The sequence below is a fragment of the Prionailurus viverrinus genome, chromosome B2 (genome assembly GCF_022837055.1).
Source record: "Prionailurus viverrinus isolate Anna chromosome B2, UM_Priviv_1.0, whole genome shotgun sequence".
Taxonomy (NCBI): domain Eukaryota; kingdom Metazoa; phylum Chordata; class Mammalia; order Carnivora; family Felidae; genus Prionailurus; species Prionailurus viverrinus.
The window spans coordinates 128679554-128699827 of record NC_062565.1 but is presented as its reverse complement, the minus strand read 5'-3'; the positions used below and the strand labels follow the sequence as shown (position 1 = coordinate 128699827).

General features: G+C 37.8%; 1 protein-coding gene across 3 annotated transcripts in view; it reads right to left on the bottom strand.

Moving 5' to 3' along the window:
• Nucleotides 1–17979: 17979 nt before the first annotated feature.
• VTA1 (vesicle trafficking 1) overlaps nucleotides 17980–20274 on the bottom strand; it is an 86438-nt gene continuing 84143 nt past the window's right edge. For all 3 annotated transcript variants that reach the window (XM_047859818.1, XM_047859817.1, XM_047859819.1), the window contains one exon: nucleotides 17980–19075. In XM_047859818.1, coding sequence (XP_047715774.1) covers nucleotides 18930–19075 — 146 coding nt within the window. In that variant the 3' untranslated portion in view covers nucleotides 17980–18929. The remainder of the gene's footprint in view (nucleotides 19076–20274) is intronic.

Genomic DNA, 20274 nt, shown 5'->3' with positions numbered 1-20274 from the left:
CATATTGTGTCTTTGCCTGGCACTTGGTAGAGTACATATGAGGTACTCAGTATATAGTCAAAGGACAGGTGTTATATTTCGGCTCCAAAAGTAAGGATAAAACCAGTTCTTCAACCCAAATTTCTGAGATGGTGGTAAGGGGTCACTGGGTCTGAGTGGTGGGTAGAGGTTGTGGTTAAACATTCTCCATAGTCTTCACCACCACCAAAGGTACATTATTAAATAAAGTCAGAGTACAGGTCAACCACGCTTCAAAGCAGATCTGTCTGGTTCTCCTTCCAAGTAGATGGCCTCTAGGCCAAGCTACATAGCAATTTTAGAGCTGATGGTGCTAAGTTATATTTGAGTGCTTTATGCAACTGCAAGTATTCCATTGATGTAAAAATTTTATTCATGAGCTTTGAGAATTTTCCCAGAGCCTAGATTCATTGTGTTTTTCCAAGAACAAATGCACTGGGTTTATTGCATGTTCATCATTTTACACTCCTTCAGAGGTGAGCTCCTTAGAAGTTAGGAAGAGCAATTTTTGCTCTCTTTATAATATGTCCTTCCATTTTACGGGCTTTATGGCTAGTATGATGCTTTTTTGCATAGTCAAAGCTCAATAACTATTTTTTTAGGTGAACCTATATGCAAACCCACCCTAATGGACTTATAACCTCATTGCTTTATAGACAGGTTGTTCACATTGCTCTGGGTTACTCAGTGGCTGATGCCCCCTGTGATCTATGCTTGTACCTGGAGAAGCCTCTGCAAGTAGACATCAATAAAATATCAAGAATAGTATTCATACTACTACTTTTCACCGTGTCTCAGTGACCCACTGTTCTACCAAAATGAATAAATGAATTAATAAGCTCCTAAAGTATTACTGTATCTATTACATTAAGCATCAACTCCATGTAGTAAGCAATCCAGGCATTTCACACCATTATTTCTGGCTGTTTAAACAACTCTTCATTGTTATTTCCCTTTGCAGGTGAAGAAATTGAGGCTCAGAGAAGTTAAATAACTCTCCTTCACATAACAAATGGCAGGCCCAGGTTTGTAATACATTGACTGCAAAAGCCTCATTTTTTTGTATTACATAACCAGCTTCCTCAGATCAAGATTGCCTTGGCTTCCCTTGAATAAAATCTCACAATTTCCCCAAAGGATTGTTTAAATAGTGACTCTCTACTCTCACTTTTAGCTTTATAGGGTTTGAGAGAAAAATTGTTTTTATCATGATAACTGTTTTGATGCTATTCCAGGTGATAGTTTTTTTTTCCCTAACTAGATTAATTTATTCCTTAAAGAAAATTCCCTCAACAGGTATATATATATATATATATATATATACCATAGACAAAGCCCTGTTCAAATTGTGCGTCTTACTGGAAAAGTACCAGTGTGCTGGGAAGACCTCAAATGTGTAAGATGCACCTTTTCATTGAGATTTTAAGGAAATTTTTAAGCTAACAAATATAAAAAATAAGACGTAGAATATAACATTTTTATGCATCATAATTGACACCTCATGATTTCAGAGACAGGTCATGTTCTGCTCTGCTCCACAACACTTGGCAGGTGTCCATTCATTCTCCTCTGCCTTCCAGAGACCATTCGAGAAGCATCGACTTATTCTATTTTCAAAAAAGCAATCCCCTGCCCTTTACCAATTATGTCTCACACTTTATTTAGACATTTTTTTTCATATTTTAACATATTTTTTCTTCAGAGACTAGAGTTTTGGATATGTCAATTCTATAGCTTGAAAGGGAAGAAGTGGATTTTAGGGACAGCTTTTCCACTGATGGTCACTGCTGTGCTCTTCACGCTGAGAACCAGATTCAGAAGATACAATGTTTTTTTCATCATCATGGATTAGGACTCTTTGCATCCTGTGTTGATTTATCACCAACTTGAGTGTCCAGAGATGGGAAAAGTTGATGGGCCCATCTGCATGATTCATCACCAGCATGCCCTAAAACATGTCCATATATATTTTACTCTACACAAGACATCACATAAGTGCTTCAAAAATATTCTATTTTTATTCAGGCAAACCTTATGTGGTAGGTGTTATTATATCCTCCATTTCATAAATAAGGAAACAGAAGTTTTGTAGTTTTAAGTAACTGGTCCATGGCAACATGGCTAGTAAGTTGCTGAGCTTGAATTTGTTCTGGTTACTGGAACTCGGGGCCTGTATTTTTGTATTTGTTTATTTTTCCCCATGAGGAGATAATTATTGGCATTTATCATACACCCAGAAATACAAAATTAGAGATTAGTTTATGTACATAAGCATGCACTTACTGATTCTACTGAGGTTGAGAGAGTGGAAGACATACTTTTAACAACTGCCTCAAAGGAAGTATTGAAATGTTACAGTTCTAATTGGAGATAAGAGAAATATTCTCTTGGCTGATCAGAATCCAGTGCTGAGTGTTAGAAAAGAAGTTGGTGAAAGCCATTGCCTACCTCTTGTTAACATATCTAAAGGATTTGGTTTTTAGATAAGTTGGACACATGCACAATAAGAAAAATCTTTTTCTTCAATGAAGATGGCTTTTTCCCATCATAAACTAAGACATTCTTAAGAGTAGGGTCTGGTGACTGACTAGTTACTCCCAATAGAAGAGCTCAACGTCATAACATTAACTTCTACACAAACACACACACACACACACACACACACACACGCATTTTGGTATACATATCTAACATTCAAAAACTACAGTTCTCAGTCACTCTTTAGACAAATTAACTGATTCTGTTACTTTGGAGACTTTTGAGGGCAACTCTTCCTGTTGGGGCCATCAGAGTAGAGTATAATTTATACTAGATTTTCTGAAGAATTCATGCTTTATGTCTTTCAGGATTACTGGTACTTCCTGGCATTGAACTTTCTAGATTAAAATCTTTGTCATTATATTTTATGACAAGAGTCAGGAAACTTTCTCTAAAGGGCCAAAAAGGAAATAGTTTAGTTTTTCTTTGGCAGGGAGCTATACAGTTTTGGTCATGACTACTCAACTACTTGCATTGCATCATGAAAGTAACCACAGGCAGTACATAAATGAATGAGAATGATCATGTTCCAGTAAAACTTTATTGGTAAAAACTAGTGGTGGGCCAGATTTGTCCCATAGATCATAATTTGCTGATCTCTGTTCTATGATATAGAGTCCTGAGGTTTCTTCCTATGGGTAGCATTGTTTAATACCTTGACAGAATCAGTGCTAATTTGCCCTAATGAAGGGATCCATCTTCTCCAGGCAAATATACTCTTAGTGTTCTTAATTCTTATAATGAAATGTCAACTTTACTTGAATACACAGTGAAGTATGAGAAGCACTTAAATTACTAATAAAATATATATTCATTAGTAATTTTTCAAATTTTTCAAATTTTTCAACTGTAAAATCTAGAACTTAAGATCTCTTCTTGCAAAAGTGTGTTAAAACACAAATGTTTCCATATGCAATCTATCTGATGTCAAAAATGAATGAGATTGAACGAGATTAAGTACAGAATGAAGTTGAGGGAGAGAGTGTTTCTAGGCATAGCTTCAGTACATGTGAAAATTCTGGGACAGGATACAGCAATGACTTTGGGGGACCAAGAAGAAGCCTAGGGTGGCTTAACCCAAACAGCAAGGCAGAGAGTAATATGAAGCCAACTAGAGAGGCAGGTGTGGATCAGATGACAGAGCACCTGAGAGGAATGGTGAAGGATTCTGGTCTTTATCCAGAAACTTGACCTCTGCTCAGCAAGTATTGCTTCTTGAGATCACACGAGTGCCCTCCTCTTCCTCCCGGTGGTTTTCCTTCTTGTGTGTCCTGTCAGAGATCCCAATTCCCCACACATCGCAGAAAGTAGTCAGCCATGATGGGGGCGATGGGGGAGGGGGTTGTCATCCTCCAAGCTCCGTGCAGTGGGTGGATGAGGGTGGAAGGTGGCCTCATGGGGAAGAGTTGAAGTAACTGTGTACAGTGGGGGTTATGGTTTTCATGATTCTTATCTATCCACAGTGTTAGGCCAGAGAGAGTGGAAGACGGACCAACACAGACAAATGGAATTTCACTAAGAAAAGCAGGCCAGCCTAGGAGATTTTGACATGCTTTTTCTACATAGATATAGCTGAAAAAGTACAACAGACATTGGGATTTCTCTTTACACACAGATGCTAAAAGAGGTGAGTGGGTGAGATAAGCAGCGAGCTATCAGTATTTCTTGGGGAGGAGAGCTTTTCTTTTTCAAACTCTTCACCACTGGCGAATTGCTAATACTTTGTTAAGGATTTTTCCATCTGTTTCATCAGAGATATTGGCCTGTGATTTTCTTTCCTTAGGGCATCCTTGTCTGGTTTTGGTAGTATGCCATTTTCTGTGAGAGAAAATTAATTAAAAAAAATCAGAGCTGCTAGGTGCAAACTGTTTGCATCACCAATATGCATTTTCTGCCTGTTAACAGCATTTACCATACAATGCACAAGCATTTAGGAAGTGTGTAGTTATATGAAAATACCAACAAAATGCTAGTCTCAGTTGAGGGTTGCTATTAGAGATGTGAGATGTTTTTCAGGTGTGAAAGTATGCAACTACTTTAGTGAAAAAAACTTCCTATAAAACACAAGTTAAATATTTATGGATTTTTTAAGCTAGATTTTAGCATCATGTTTTCACATGTTATTCATTTTAATCTTTTTTTTTTTAATGTTTATTGATTTTGAGAGAGAGAGAGAGAGAGCACGCACGTGTGGGGGAGGGGTAGAGAGAGAGGGAGACAAAGAATCCCAAGTAGGCTCTGTGCTGTCACCATAGAGCCAGACACGGGGCTCGATCTCACAAAACCTGAAATCATGACTTGAGCCGACATAAAGAGTTGGACACTTAACTGACTGTGCCACCCAGGTACCCCATACTTTTTTACATTTTAGAAAACTCTGTATAAGGCATTTAAAAAATCTTCCATGTAAAAATACGCGTCATTTAACACAACTTTATGTCCCTGAGGCCAGAATGAGTATGCATCTTTTTTTTTTTTTTTAAATTTTTTTTTTTCAATGTTTATTTATTTTTTGGGACAGAGAGAGACAGAGCATGAACGGGGGAGGGGCAGAGAGAGAGGGAGACACAGAATCGGAAACAGGCTCCAGGCTCTGAGCGAGTATGCATCTTTAGTAATGAGAAATATTAGCTTTGAATTCCTGAAAATGCATTGGGGTTCGTGAAGTATGGAAAGCAGATGTATCAACTAAATTAGACCTTGCACAGTGGAAAGCTGGCAACATTCTAGGTTTGGCATTCCATTTTGTCCAAGGTCCAGATATCATACTTTATTATATACTGTATGTACTTGACCTCAGCAGAACTAGCAGCTCTGTCTTTAATCACCGAGAGGAGCCAGTCCTGGGAAAGGAAGGTTAGATTGTTTTATGCATGTTTTCCAAAGCACACTGATCAATAATTTAGAATTTTACAATGTTTGCATTGGCAGTTCTAATTTTTTTTTTTTTGTTTTCTGTTTTCTTAAGATCCAAAAGCACACATTTAGCAAGCCTGCTGGTAACAAGAGAACGCGGACACGCAGAGGGGTGTGTTGTAAGTTGTGCCTCAGAGCAGACAGATGCCGCTGCTGTTGACAAAGGCATATTCATGTTGCTTCATGACTGTGGTTTTCTATGGAGGAAGAAACATCTCTTTTGGAAATACAAAGAAAGATTTTTTTTTTCATTCTGATACACACAAAATAATAGATAAGAATGCACTGGTAGAATTCTATCAGGTACTTCCCTAGAACTTTACAGAACCCAAACATTGTTACCAATTCTAATTAATCAGATACTTCAAAAGGTGCCATTTACTTTTAACAAGTAAGGAAATGAAAACTCTTTTTTAAAATCATTTTTTGCATTAACATGTTGTAACAAATTAGGAATTGATCCCAAGAATTTCAGTAAAGAATCTTCAGAGACTCTATCACCACTGGGAATGGAAAACACATCTCCTTTGGCACAGGTCCTCTTTATTCGGTTTTCATTTCCTTACAACAGTTCCCTCGCATGATATTTTGGAGGCTGCTGGGTTCATTTGGAAGCTCATAAAGTAATAATGTCGATTAAAAGGATTAAAATCACTCCTCCCTTGGCTCTCATTCTCACATGAATGAGCTGCATATATGAATGTAATCCAGATTTGGAAATGTTGGAAGCCAGAAAAAATACGAAGCACTGAGAAAGAAGGTGGGAAGAAAAGTAAAGCTTGAATAAGAACTATAGTTGTGATTTTGCTACAAAAATTTCTACGGGAACATTTGAACCATTGTCAAAAAAATATACAATCTACCTTTGGGGCCCCAATACATACTGACAGGTGTCACTGGGCAACTACCTAAGGTTTTCCTTTGAACTGCTGCAACAGACAGAAGTGGGCAGGAGTTTTCAAGCTATTTTTGTGCATAAATGCCCTTGGAGAAGTTTCTCAGAGTATTATTTTTAAATATATAAAATAAATAGTATACTAGCTTTCTATTGCTGCCAGAACAAATATCCACACAGTTAGCTGGCTTAAACAGCACAAATAAACTATCTTCAAGTTCTGAGGGTCAGGAGTCTGACAGAGGTCTCAGTGGGCTAAAATGAAGGTGTTGACAGGGCTGCACTTCTTTCTGGAAGATCTAAGGGAGAATCTGCGTTCCTTGTCTTGTCCAGTTTCTAAAGGCCACCCACATGCCGTGGCTGCTGGCTTCCTTTTTCCACCTTCAAAATCTGCGAAGGTTGATCAAGTCCTTTTCACATTCTCCTCTCTGACCACATTGGGAAAGTTCTCTGCTTTTAAGAATGCTTGTGATTAGGTTGAGCTCACCTGGATAATCCAGGATAAGCTCCCCACCTCAAGGGCCTTCACCTTAATTACATCTGCAAAGTTCCTTTTGCCATGTAAGGTAACATATTTACAGATCCTGGGGGTTAGGGTGTGGGCATCCTTGAAGGCCATTATTTTACCTAATTAGGATTATGGATGAAATAGTTACACAGAAACAAGTAATAAAGATATATTAAAATCCAAATGTGCAATATAATAATACATGTTTGCCTTTATTAACACACTAATATCTAGAACAGGTCAAATATTGTCTGTGAATTCAAAATAGTGGTAACCATAAGTGACTTTTCTTTTTTTTTTTAATGTTTGTTTATTTTTGAGAGAGACAGAGTACGAGTGGGGGAGGCAGAGAGAGAGGGAGACACAGAATCCGAAGCAGGCTCCAGGCCCTGAGCTGTCAGCACAGAGCCTGACGTGGGGCTCAAACCCACAGGCTGCAAGATCAGGACCTGAGCCGAAGTCAACCATCCGACCGACTGAGCCACCCAGGTGCCCCCAAAAATGACTTTTCAATATATCAGTAACAACTGCAATGGCTGTAATGAGGTAGGAAAATCTCTGTAATTTTTCTTGGTGACAGAGTCACAAGAAGTGCTAATTCTACTGATTTATTGTTTATTCATAACTGTGGGAATGTTAAATGTCAGCTAGAGATTAAGAAAGAAAAGATGTATTTTTTTTTTCTCATCCAAAACCACAGATCCTTTCTCAGGATAAATAAAAAAAAAATGTTCTAAAGAGACATCAAGAAATGATACCCTGAGGTCGCTCTGACAATGGCAGAAAGTCCACAGAGCCTTATACAGTCAAGTAAAGTATCCTGGAGCATGAGGCACAGTGAAGATAGCAGGTAAGTGGGAGTTTCATTGACACCAGGAAACCCTATTATGTTCAAGCTCTGCTTTCTCCATAAAGCTGGGAATCAAAGAGTTCATGTCACATTACTAAAATTTTTAACACTTCATTAGGACTGAGTTCGAGTTTCCAGGATTATTCAGTTTCCCCAAGCCGTTTAACAATTTAAATGTCTGAAGATTGAGACTTTCCTGAGAAGGTAAATCATGACTCTACACACTCTCCTAATACAATTTATTCCTTCTTTCAAAAGACTCATTTGAAGTGACAGGCTATCTCCAATCCTAGTCCAATTCTTTCATACCCAGATGAAAGAGGGATTAGTTGGTAAGGTCTTCAGAAACTTTTTTATGAAAGCACGCTGTGAATTTTTCTACAACTTTCTTACAGAACTTTAAGCATCCAGGTAACATACCTGAAGCACTCCCTGAACAGACAGGGCAGCAGTGAGTCTCCGAGCAGGACTTTAGTGACTTTTCCTGTAAATTGTTGAGATGGAGCTGCCCCCTTACTTCTGTCTTCTAAAAATCTTAAAATATCCACCTCTTCACCTGCCTCCCATTTTCCTCCCTACCCTGCTCTCCCCACAACCCTGTTCTGTCTTGTCTGTTCCACAGGACTCTCCCCAGGGTGAACCCTTCCTTCCTTCTATCCTAGTCTCTAGGAGATGTAAGGCACAGAGCAGCATGGATGAAGATTGTCAAGAGAACTGGGCTTATATCAAGTTGGCATCTACAAGCAGATACACGTTCAGCTTCAGAAAGAATAAAAACACTTTATTTAGGAGGATTTAGAATTTCCTTAGGATTTATATAGTAGGAAAGGGTTTAGACTCGAATCTGTTCCATCTTTAAGAGATTTTGCTGCCTATCTCTCTGGGACGACATGACTATACTCTGTTAGGTGGTTTCTCCTTATGGCTGTTTTGCTATAATTGAAGAAAAGGGATCATGCACTTTCCCACTATTATATTTCTCTTTTTATGCTTTTCCCTTTACCTTAATTACCCACTTCATTTTATTGGAATAAGGTGCAGCTCAAAGGTCACCACCCCAGGAAAATGTCCTGTCCAGATTCCGTAGTTTGGGGAAAAAAATTTATTTTATTTTATTTTATTTTATTTTATTTTATTTTATCCTATCTTATCTTATTTTTGAGAGAGACAGAGTGTGAGTGGGGCAGGGGCAGAGAGAGAGGGAGACACAGAATCCAAAGCAGGCTCCAGACTCTGAGCTGTCAGCACAAAGCCCGATGCAGGACTCGAATCCACTGATGGTGAGATCATGACCTGAGCCGAAATCAGATGCTCAACCGACTGAGCCACCCCAGGTGCCCTGGGGAAAAAAAAAGTATTAAGTTTCAATAGCAATTCATGACTTTTCTCTTTATGGCACTTAAAACTATGCCTCCAGTTATGTTCACTTGTGCACATCTGCCTCCTTACATAGATTTTAAACTCCTGAGCAGCAGAGACTTCTAATAAAACTTCGTGCTCTTAGGTTACAATAATAGAAAATAAGTTATTTCCTAATTTTCTTTGCTTTTTGGTCCACATAATTTTAAAGATTATTTTCAAAAGGATTACTACTGATACATAAACATCAATATATGCATATATGAGATATATGATATATAATATTTTATAAACACACACAAAATATATACTTAATGGGATTCTCTATGTTATTCTATCTGCAGTACTGGTATTTTTCTCAAAAATGATACAAATAAATAATAAAATTAATCTGAGAGTTTTTGCTATAGTAACTTGGAATACATTTTTTCCCAAGCTGCAGACTTACAGGCAGCTTGGGAAAAAATGTATTCTAAGTCACTATAGCAAAAACTCTCAGACTAATTCATTTTGAAAATACATAGAATATCAGGGATTTTTAAAAAGTTTATTTATTGGGGTGCCTGGGTGTTTCAGTCAGTTGGGTGTCCGACTTTGGTTCGGGTCACGATCTCACCACTTGTGAGTTCGAGCCCCACGTTGGACTCTGTGTTGACAGCTCAGAGCCTGGAGCCTGCTTCCAATTCTGTGTCCCCCTCTCTTTCTCTGTCCCTCCCCCACTCATGTGCACGCTCTCTCTCTCTCTCTCTCTCTCAAAAATAAACACTAATAATTTTTTTAATGTTTATTTATTTATTTTGAGGAGAGGGAGTGCACACATGAGCAGGGGTAGGGGAGAGAGAGAGAGAGAAAGAGAGAGAGAGAGAATTCCAAGCAGGTTCCATGCTGTCAGCATGGAGCCCAACTCGGGGCTTCAACTCATGAACCGTGAGATCATTACCTGAGCCAAAATCAAGAGTCAGATGCCCAACCAACTGAGCCACCCAGCCGCCCCTATCATGGGTTGTTTACAAGCAGCATCACAAGACAGTATTAAGAAAATAATCAATAGGGGCGCCTGGGTGGCGCAGTCGGTTAAGCGTCCGACTTCAGCCAGGTCATGATCTCGTGGTCTGTGAGTTCGAGCCCCGCATCGGGCTCTGGGCTGATGGCTCAGAGCCTGGAGCCTGTTTCCGATTCTGTGTCTCCCTCTCTTTCTGCCCCTCCCCCGTTCATGCTCTATCTCTCTCTGTCCCAAAAATAAATAAACGTTGAAAAAAAAATTAAAAAAAAAAAAAAGAAAAGAATCAATATATATATATATATATATATATATACTCAATAAATATATATACTCATTTATAAATAACTGAACACACTCATTTTATTAAAAAAGTAAGTTTATTTATTTTGAGAGAGATAGTGAAGTGGGGGAGGGGCAGAGAGAGGGAGACAGAGAATCCCAAGCAGGCTCTGCACTGTCAGCTTGGAGCCCGATGTGGGGCTTGAACTCATGAAACCATGAGATCATGACCTGAGCCGAAACCAAGAGTCGGAGGCTTAACCGACAGAGCCACCCAGGCGCCCCCACTCCCATTTTAATTCATCACCAAAAGAGGCAGACATGTTTGCAATCTTCACACATATAGATAAACTCTCCAATCATGAGAAAAACAGGGTCATAAGGACAAATCTAAGGGTCCAGTATGCCAGTCATATTTTCCTACTGTTCTATCAATTATTGACATGGGTATTAAAATCTATGATTATAATTGTGGATTTGTTATTTCTCCTTGCAGTTGTATTAGTTTTTGCCTTATGTATTTTGAACTTCTCTTGGTAGAAACATAAACCTTTAGGATTGTTATGTTCTCTTGACTAACTGACCCCTTTATCATTTTGAAATGATTCTCTTTATCCCTGGGGATATTCTTTGCTCTGAAACCTTTGTTGTCAGATTTTTGCTCACTGGGAATCTTCACATTGGCAGAAGAAAATTCTCTACCCAAAGGAACAGTAATTATTTAGCCGTCCTGATCCTTCGTTTCAATATTTATTTAAAGGGATGTATTGCTGAACTCTTGACACATTGACCTAAGATATTCAGGGGATATTTATTTATGAAATAGGATGGATGTAAGGATTTAAATTTTGAAAACATAATGTAACAATGAATCTAGTTCAGTAAGAGGCGATTCGAGGACCGCAGACCTCAAATTTTGTCTACAGAAGTCTAAGAATTATTCAGAAGCATAAAGAATCTTAGATCTTCAGAAGGATGTTAGGTCTCCAGCCCCGCCCCCTCACGCTATCTGTGACAGGATTAATGCTTAGAGGAGGGTCAGGAAAGGCAAAGTCTGTGGTAGAACCGACTATGGCAACAGGGGGACCAGAAACCCAGTTTCCTGTCTCACAAAAGAATACTCTTTACGTTATGTCACCCTATGCCCATGGCTTTATAATTGTCACTCCTTTTTTCAGTTGTTTGTCTTTGGACCAATGGACAGAAGAGAGTATATGTATTGAGGAAAAAAATTCAAATGAGTTCCAACTTCCCCAAAAGTGTTCGGGTTTCAGTGTTCAGTGGCAGTTTCTATCATTTTAAACGTCCGCTTCTTTGTCCATTCACCTGTAAAAATGATTTTTCAGTTACAATTCCCTCAGACACACTAATTATTTTCAATTACAATACAGTCCATGTATTTTCCCCCTATTTTTAATACATGCAGGTTTTTCTGTTAAATAATTCGGATGGCTTGAGCATATTAATCTCTCCAAGAGTATGGATAGACCAAGAACACATAAACTATCTGCAGAGAACATGGATGTTGTTATTCGGATGTTATTAGTGTATAAGGATGCTCTGAGGACATCTGATTCACTGTTACACTTCACGATTTCAACAGATAAAGAACCACGCATTTGAATTAGTAATCAAGACTTTCTGGGGGGCATGGATGAACTCTACCCAATATCCCACTATTCTGATGTTACCGAATGAGGATTTTTTAGATAACAATGATCAATGATTTCAGAGTTTTTCGATGCAATTCTCATTCTAGTTTTATCTCACACTACAATAGCAGGGAACAGAGTTTTCTGAACATAATGAACCTTAATTTGATGATTTCAGTATAATTTCTTCACTCAATCATCTATTAATTTTACCAGTTAGTGGGGTGCCAGGATGGCTCAGTTGGTTAGGTGGCCGACTTCAGTAGGTCATGATCTCGCAGTTTGTGGGTTCAAGCCCCGTGTTGGGCTCTGTGCTAACAGCTCGGAGCCTGGAGCCTGCTTAGGATTCTGTGTCTCCCTCTCTCTCTGCCCTCCCCCTGCTCACGTTCTGTCTCTCTGTCTCTCTCAAAAAGAAATAAACACTAAGAAAAAAATTTTTTTTTTTAATTTACAGGTTAGAGATACTTAGTCTGCATCAGGCATCACACAAAGTACTAGGGATTTACAGATTTAAATAGCTCTCACCATTAAGGAGCTTAGCATCTAATGAAAGATTTGTCATAATAAAGCTTAACCTACATGATATACAAAGTGAACAGGTAAATTGCCAAGTTATAGTCAGACGGGTATAGTTTCATACAGAAAGTATAGAGGCACGGCACAACAGACACATCTAAGTGTCCTTCTTCCTTCTGAAGAAACTCTGAATGTCCCCCATACTGCCACACAAATACCATATCTGAGGGGTCAGAGCCAAGAACAATTCTATGGGTTACCCAATAAAGCAAGCAATCAATATGGTCGAGAGCATATTTGAGCAAAGCCTTTATAGAGATTTGTAGATAAAGACCATTTTCAAAAGTGCAAATTGGGCCACAGACTTTAGAGGAAACTGAGAATTGGAAATCATGCTTTCCATCACTTTCGAGATGAAAATATCAATTCTTTGGCAGGACTCTCAGTGCCTTTATCCTTTTGCCCCTGTTTTATTCGGCCTGGGCTGCCATTACTAAATACCACAGACTGGGTGGCTTAAGTGATGAAAATTTATTTTCTCACAGTCTGGAAGCTAGAAGTTCAAGATCAAGGTGTCGTCATGGCTGGTTTCTGGGGAGGTCTCTCTTTTCCAGCTTGTAGATGGCTGCCTTCTTGCTGTGTCCTCACATGGCCTTGTCTCTGTGTGCATGGAGAGAAAGAGGAAAAGAGAGAAAAAGGGAGAGAGAGAGGGCAGAGGAGAGACACGAGAGAGATATTTGGTGTCTCTTCCTCTTTTCATAAGGACACCAGTCCTATGGGATTTGGGTCCCGCTCCTCATTTCATCTTAATTATCTCCGGAAAGGCCCTATCTCCAAATATGTCACACTGTGGGGGCGGGGGGCGGGAGGTGAGGGGGCTCTGGGGGGGAGGGCTTTAACATACAGTTTGGCGGGACACAATCTAGTCCTTAACACCTCTTCACCTGTGTAATCTCACACTTACAACTCCTGTTCTTGACAGGCGTTCTGCCATAGCAACACTTATTCAAATTCCCCTAATTTCTTACATTTTTTTTTTCCTGATGCTGCTGTGCATGCTTTTATTTTTGCTCACTTCTCCCTGCTTCTCTGCCTGGCATACCTATAATTCAACCTTCTTCTTCGAGACCTTCCCAGATTTTTCCCAGGAAGAATTACTGGGTCTTGTATATAACCTCCAAGGATATAGCATTATCACGTTGAACTTTAATTGACAAAGGATGCTCAATACATATAAATATTTTTGAACATATGGAAGATACTAATATTTTTACAAGATCTCCTAATATCGTTGAACTACAGAGCTAATTCTCTAGAAAGCTCTGTCGTGGACTATTGTTATACAATAACCTCTGCCCACCCCCCCTCTCCAAACAACAGGGGGTTGCTGAAGAGACAGGTGCTCCTGCCTCAGACTTTCAGGGAGAAGTTTGAGGAAATAACTAATTATAAAGATTATTGTTAATTTCATATTGACGTTCATATTCCAATTGCATTTCCTGAAGGTAAAGTCTAATGTATTTTTAGAATAAAAATATTTAAAATAGACATTATATATTTGAAATGAAGATAATAATGCTATTTAAAAAATGGGAAACTCGGGTCTCCCTAGCAATGTGGGACACGCTTTTCAAGAGAATATATTAATCCATTTGTATCCTGGCTATTTTCTCCCTGGACTCAGTCCATTTGCTGCCAGGCCATCGGCTCCAGAGTTTGTGTTCACGTTTTTTATTCACTGCCTAGCACCCCCAGTTAATTGGAACACATAGGCTAGATAACAGAAAAGTCTAGCTGAACACCTCTCACTAATAACAGGAATTGTGACCTTGGTTGTGACCCATAACCTTGATAATGTGGGGTTCACTTAGAACTTCTCACTATACTTACAATAATTTAACCGATGATTTACCTAATGGGTGATTTACCTAAATGGGTGATACATATTGTCTGAAACAGGTAACCTGAGCTTAGAAACTTTCAGTATTAGCTGTTCAGCTTCAGCCACATTTACTATCTGGTGGCTCAGTTTTCTCACCTATAAAACAGGGACAGTGAATGATAGGACCCCCTCTCAGGATCGCTGGCAGGATTAAATGTATTAATACATTAACATTAATCATTAGTTAATAATTTTAATTATTGATTTTAATTGATTTTAATTGATTTTAATTAATTAATTTTAATTAATTTTAATCATTTTAATTAATTATTATATTACGATTATAATCAAAAATAATAAATAAGTTAATACAATATATTTAATATAATTTTACATTAATATAAATTTATATTAATATAAATTTATATTAAATGCTTAATATAATTAAATAATAAAATATTAATGATTATTAACATTAATGATATTATTATTAATTAGTATTAATGTTAATATTAGTTTTAATACTTAGAATAGTGCCTGGTCCCTAGTAAGCACCTAAATGTGAGCTACTATATTTATTAAGTATTCTTACTTAGAATTACTCCTACTTAAAGTCCAGTGAATGAGGTTTTGGTCTCAGAATTCCATACACACATCAGAGATTATAACCAGGTAAGCATACCTCCACGTGAGGGGTGTCTTAAAATTTTGTGAGCAGTACTGCTGGAGGTTTACTTATGGTCCAAGGTAGATGATCTGCTCCAACTGCTCGGATACATGAATTTTTTTTTTTTTTGTAATGGGGATAGCTAAAGAAAGCTGTGCAGATAACCAGAACTCTTCAACCCCTTGTCAGTTATCATTTTTTCACTTGAAGGTATTTATAACGATGCTGCTAATAGGGTGTAAGTTTCTTTAGAAAGAACAGCATACAATCTTTTAGTGCATACACAGTAACCTCAAATTTCTACACGTCATATAAATAGGGAGATCAATTCTATGAACACCCTAGGCCGTTAATTTTCAGGACCTGTAACCGGGATTTTTTTCTTGGGAGTAATCTTGAAGGCTGCATACTTCCTTGGCCAGGCTAACCATGGGCTCTGTCCTTGGCTTCTAGCTCCAGTTCAGCAGTGATTTGGTGAGATATCTGTGACAATCACTATAGACAGAACTTATCTTTTTTCTTCCCCCTCTGTCTGCATTGGCAAACCAATGTTATCGAATAGCTTTACTTGGGATGGTCACCAGAACTTGGGAACATTGTACTTCAGCCTAAACGTCAGCAGAATTTGGCCACTATCCGTATTGCAATTAACAACTACTCTTCTAAGTGTTCAGGTTGCACATTTGGGAGTCAATCTTCACTCCTTCCATGCTCAGATCTCATATCCAGTTTATCAGAAATTCGATGTCTCTACTTAAAAGGACAGCCAGAAACCAAAGGCATCTTATTACCTCCACTGCTACCCTTGATCTAAGCCATCATATCTCACCTTTATTATTGCAATACTCTTAATTGCTCTCTCGGCTTCCACTCTTACCCACCCTATGGTCTAGTCTCCACACAGTAGCCAGTACAATCCTCTTAAAAGTTAAGTCACAATCAGGCCACTCTTCTGGTCAAAACCTCTCAGCAGCTCATTTTGTTCAAAGTCTGGTCTCTTATAAAAAGCCTGTATATGTTCCTAAGCCTGTGGCTCCCTTCGCCAACCTTTGTCGCTTATACCTTCTGACCTCTTCTGTCTACCTCCCTCTGCTAGGAATGCTCTTCCTCTACCTCCCTCAGGCAGTCACCTCAGTGAGGCCCATCCTATCCTACTTAAACATGAGCATGCATGTCTACACCCATCTAAGCATCTCCTATCCCATACTCTAGTTTTCCCCACTGAATTTATCACTACTACATAAACTCAAGTATGATCCCCAGAACTTTCTGGCAAGTTCCCAGGTGATGCTGATAGCTAGGGGTCCAGGAACCACACACTTTGTGAGCTACTGCTTCAGGAGAATCTCTCTTCTCACGTTCTTATTTGTGATTTGGGTAGGACTGAATTACTTAAAACTTTAGGGACCATCAGACTAAAGTGTTTCTTAACCCAGAATGCTGGGCCCCCACCCTTACAACTTTCTGATTGGATAGGAATGGGGCAGAGCCTAAGATTTGCCATTTCTAACAATTACCCTTTGAAAACCACTGGTTGAATATAAACTTTTTATTAAGTTTGTTTCCTTTCCCTAAGAAGATAAACTCTAAGAGGCCAGAATTCTTTTCTTGTTCTCTGCTGTTTTCTCATGCAAAGGACAATACTAGGTACACAATAGCTGCTCAATAAATACACGTTGAGTGACTAAATGAAAATCGCTTATTCTAGCACTACATCAAACAATTTTAACCTTATTTTGACAGATTTTATATAAAGACATGCAAAGCCAAAAATCTCTACAGTTCAATCCTCTCAGGTAAGAAAGCACTGCCAGAGACAACTGGGATTTCCTGATATTTGGAAAACAAATTATTAATAATTTACATTATCTTAACATGAACATTAACAATAAACATTTATGGTAAGCTACTGGTTCTTGAGCACTTCATGTAAAGTATCTCCTCTAACAAATTGTGAGGAGGCTGGTGATATGGCTTCCATTTTAGAGATAAGGGCTGTTATAACACAGCGCACTTATCAGCGGACTCCAGGGTTTCCACATTATCTTTTCCCCTCAATGTGCTCTCCCAATAGGGAGCAACAAAGTAGGGTGTGAGATGGGAGGTGACAGTTTTCTTTCTGGTATCCACACACGTTAAAATCTGAATTAAACTTCACTGAATTTATTTACTTCTTATAACATTAAAAGATCATCCTAGACACTCTTGTACTACAATAAAGTGCTAGAGGAATGTTTCAGAGCACTGGAGTTCTAGATGCAAATATCAAATTCCACAAATGTTATAGGAATTTAGTTGTGAAAGGTATGAACATGTTTTTCAGGAGGCATGGTTTGTGGGCTTGTTTTTGTAATGATTTACAATAGTTTATTCTGTCTGAATATTCATTCTATCAAATGCTATGCAATAGCATTATACTTAGCAAAGAAAAACTGAAAGACGAATGGTTATGAGATAATGATTCATTTTCTTTGGAATAGACTGTTAGAACAGGTTCAGCAAATGTTTTCTTAAAGAGCCAAAGAGTAAATATTTTAGACTTGCAGGCCATGTGATTCTGTAGTCAGGAAAAGCAACCACAGATTAAACATAAATAATGGGCAAGGTTTTAGTTCAATAAAACTTTATTTACATAACTGGTGGTCTGCCCATTGACCGTACATAGTTTGTGGACCCCTACGTTAAATGACTCCAATCTCAGTGGGATGAATGAAATGGACCAGATAAATTTCAGGTAAATTTAGCAAATTTACCTCCCTCTTTTTAAAAATTGTTCGCCTTTTACTTTAGAAACATCCATGTTCCTGTAATTAAACATAATGACTTAAAAAAAAAAAATGACAACTCTAGCATGCAAATTAAAACAGACATTTGGCTTTGTAATAAACGGAACGAGTTAAAAGAATCCTTGTATTTATTTTTTACACAGCACAAATGTAGGTGACACACAGTAAGTCCATCACTTCCCACAAAACTTATAAACTGAACAACTGAGAGTCTAAATTCTTGTAGTCTTCTGCAGCGCTCAGAGCTATCCACTTTATGGAATCCATTCCATAGCAGCAGAGGAGAACCTTAACTTAAAGCACCAAGTTTCCAGGCATTACTACAAATGTCTTCTTTTCATTCCCTAATACATGCAGTCAAACTGCCTATGAATAAATACCAATTCACTTTAAGCTTCAATGGAGAAGGGAAAGCTGTTGGGAAACCGACATTATTCTTAAGTCTAAAAGTGATTCTACCTCTTTACCTTGGTTTCTTCTGTAACAATTTTCACTTTTAATGTAGTTCTATTAAACATGAACATATTTTAATTTTGAACATAATCCCTTTCAAATTCATCTAACAGTTTAGGATGTTCATATTTGTTTTATAAATTCAGGGAGGGGGTGGAAACATGATCTCTTATCTAGAATATTCTGGCAATTTCTATTAAAAGTTAAATTTAGAATTTTATAGCAAAGTAATATAGCCTGTGTGCCCAAATTATAAGATTTTTAAAAGTCTTTAATTTATGTATATTAAGATACACTGCGAATCCCAATACATTTTATAGAAGTGTGATTTCATTCTCTGAAGCAGGGTTCAATGGGCATTTCTGGATCTTGCTAACATCAGCCCGATATACCCGGAGATTACTGGATCCACTAAATGGACAATGAAAACTGGTTGAGGCTGCTGCTGAATGCTTCAACAGGAATCTGATACACAGACACAGATTTCATTGTTATAGTCAATGCAACTGAAGTCTTCCTTAAAACTGTGCTCCTGATAGGCTGAAGAGAGAGTAATGGACTGTTAGTTCTTTAAGCCAAAAATGTACGGACGTGTGGTACAAAGGCTTCATTCTCTGCCCGTAGTTAGCAACTTGAGGGCCTTCTGTAGATTCTGCACCGCTGTGCTGACATCCTCATACTGCAGAGCACTGCCAGCATACTTGCAGTATTTCTGAGCTCTGGCAAAGTCCTCTGGTGTTAGACGGATATCCGCTGGAAGACACACAGAATAATTAAGACTATCCGTAAGAATAGAAACGTATTCTGTTAGGTTAAATGCTTACATTTAAAATTATAAAAAAAATATTTAAGGTTATAGAAAAACATGAAGGCTTTGTTCAACCCCAGGGTATTTAAGTTTTTTCCATGCTTTTCAAATTTTTTCTTACTCATATCAACTATACACATGCCACTACACAATAACTTATATGAAAAGGTTTTTTTCCCCCAAGTAATAAACTAGAGGCTTTTGTATTTTGGTAGATTAATTGCAAAAAAAAATTATATTCTGTGTAAAATAAGGACAGTAGTTTAGGTGTTTATGTTAGAATTGCTAAGCCTCTCTTTTCATGGAACAATACACACAGACTAAACCACTGAACCCTCATTTGAACTAGAATATAAATATAATTCTCAATGACAAAAATAAGTAACATTTTTAAAAAATTACATAAGCCATTTGACTTTTATTTTAGCATGAAAATATTTTGTGTTTTTGTGCCATCCGTATATAAAACTCTAAGGTTTAACGAACATACTATCATTGAACTACAAAATTCAACACGTGAACAACTTTTACAATTTATGTCCAAAATTTATTCTTGGCAAGTTTTCCAGTTACATATATGGTTAATATGGGTAGTGCTCAACTAAATAATCTGGGTAAAAAAGAAAACCAAAATGCTAAAAACATTTCATTTATTCTAAAATTTGAATATACCTGAATATATATATATATATTTTTTTTAATTTTTTTTTTAACGTTTATTTATTTTTGAGACAGAGAGAGACAGAGCATGAATGGGGGCGGGTCAGAGAGAGGGAGACACAGAATCTGAAACAGGCTCCAGGCTCTGAGCTGTCAGCACAGAGCCCGATGTGGGGCTTGAACTCACGGACCGCGAGATCATGACCTGAGCCGAAGTCGGCGGCTTAACCGACTGAGCCACCCAGGCGCCCTGAACATACCTGAATATATATTTCTAAAGATGAAATTAAAAACTGACTTTATGTCTTGTCTTTTGAAATACCATTTTCTTTAGAATTTTTTATGAGGATTCTAAAGAGAAGTGATAGGAGGCTGAGGCACAGAATATAACGAGCAAATAATATATTTCAAATTCTATTTATAAGTCTGTACTTATAAACAGACTATTTTTGTTTAGTTACCTTTAATTTTGCCAAAGATATAT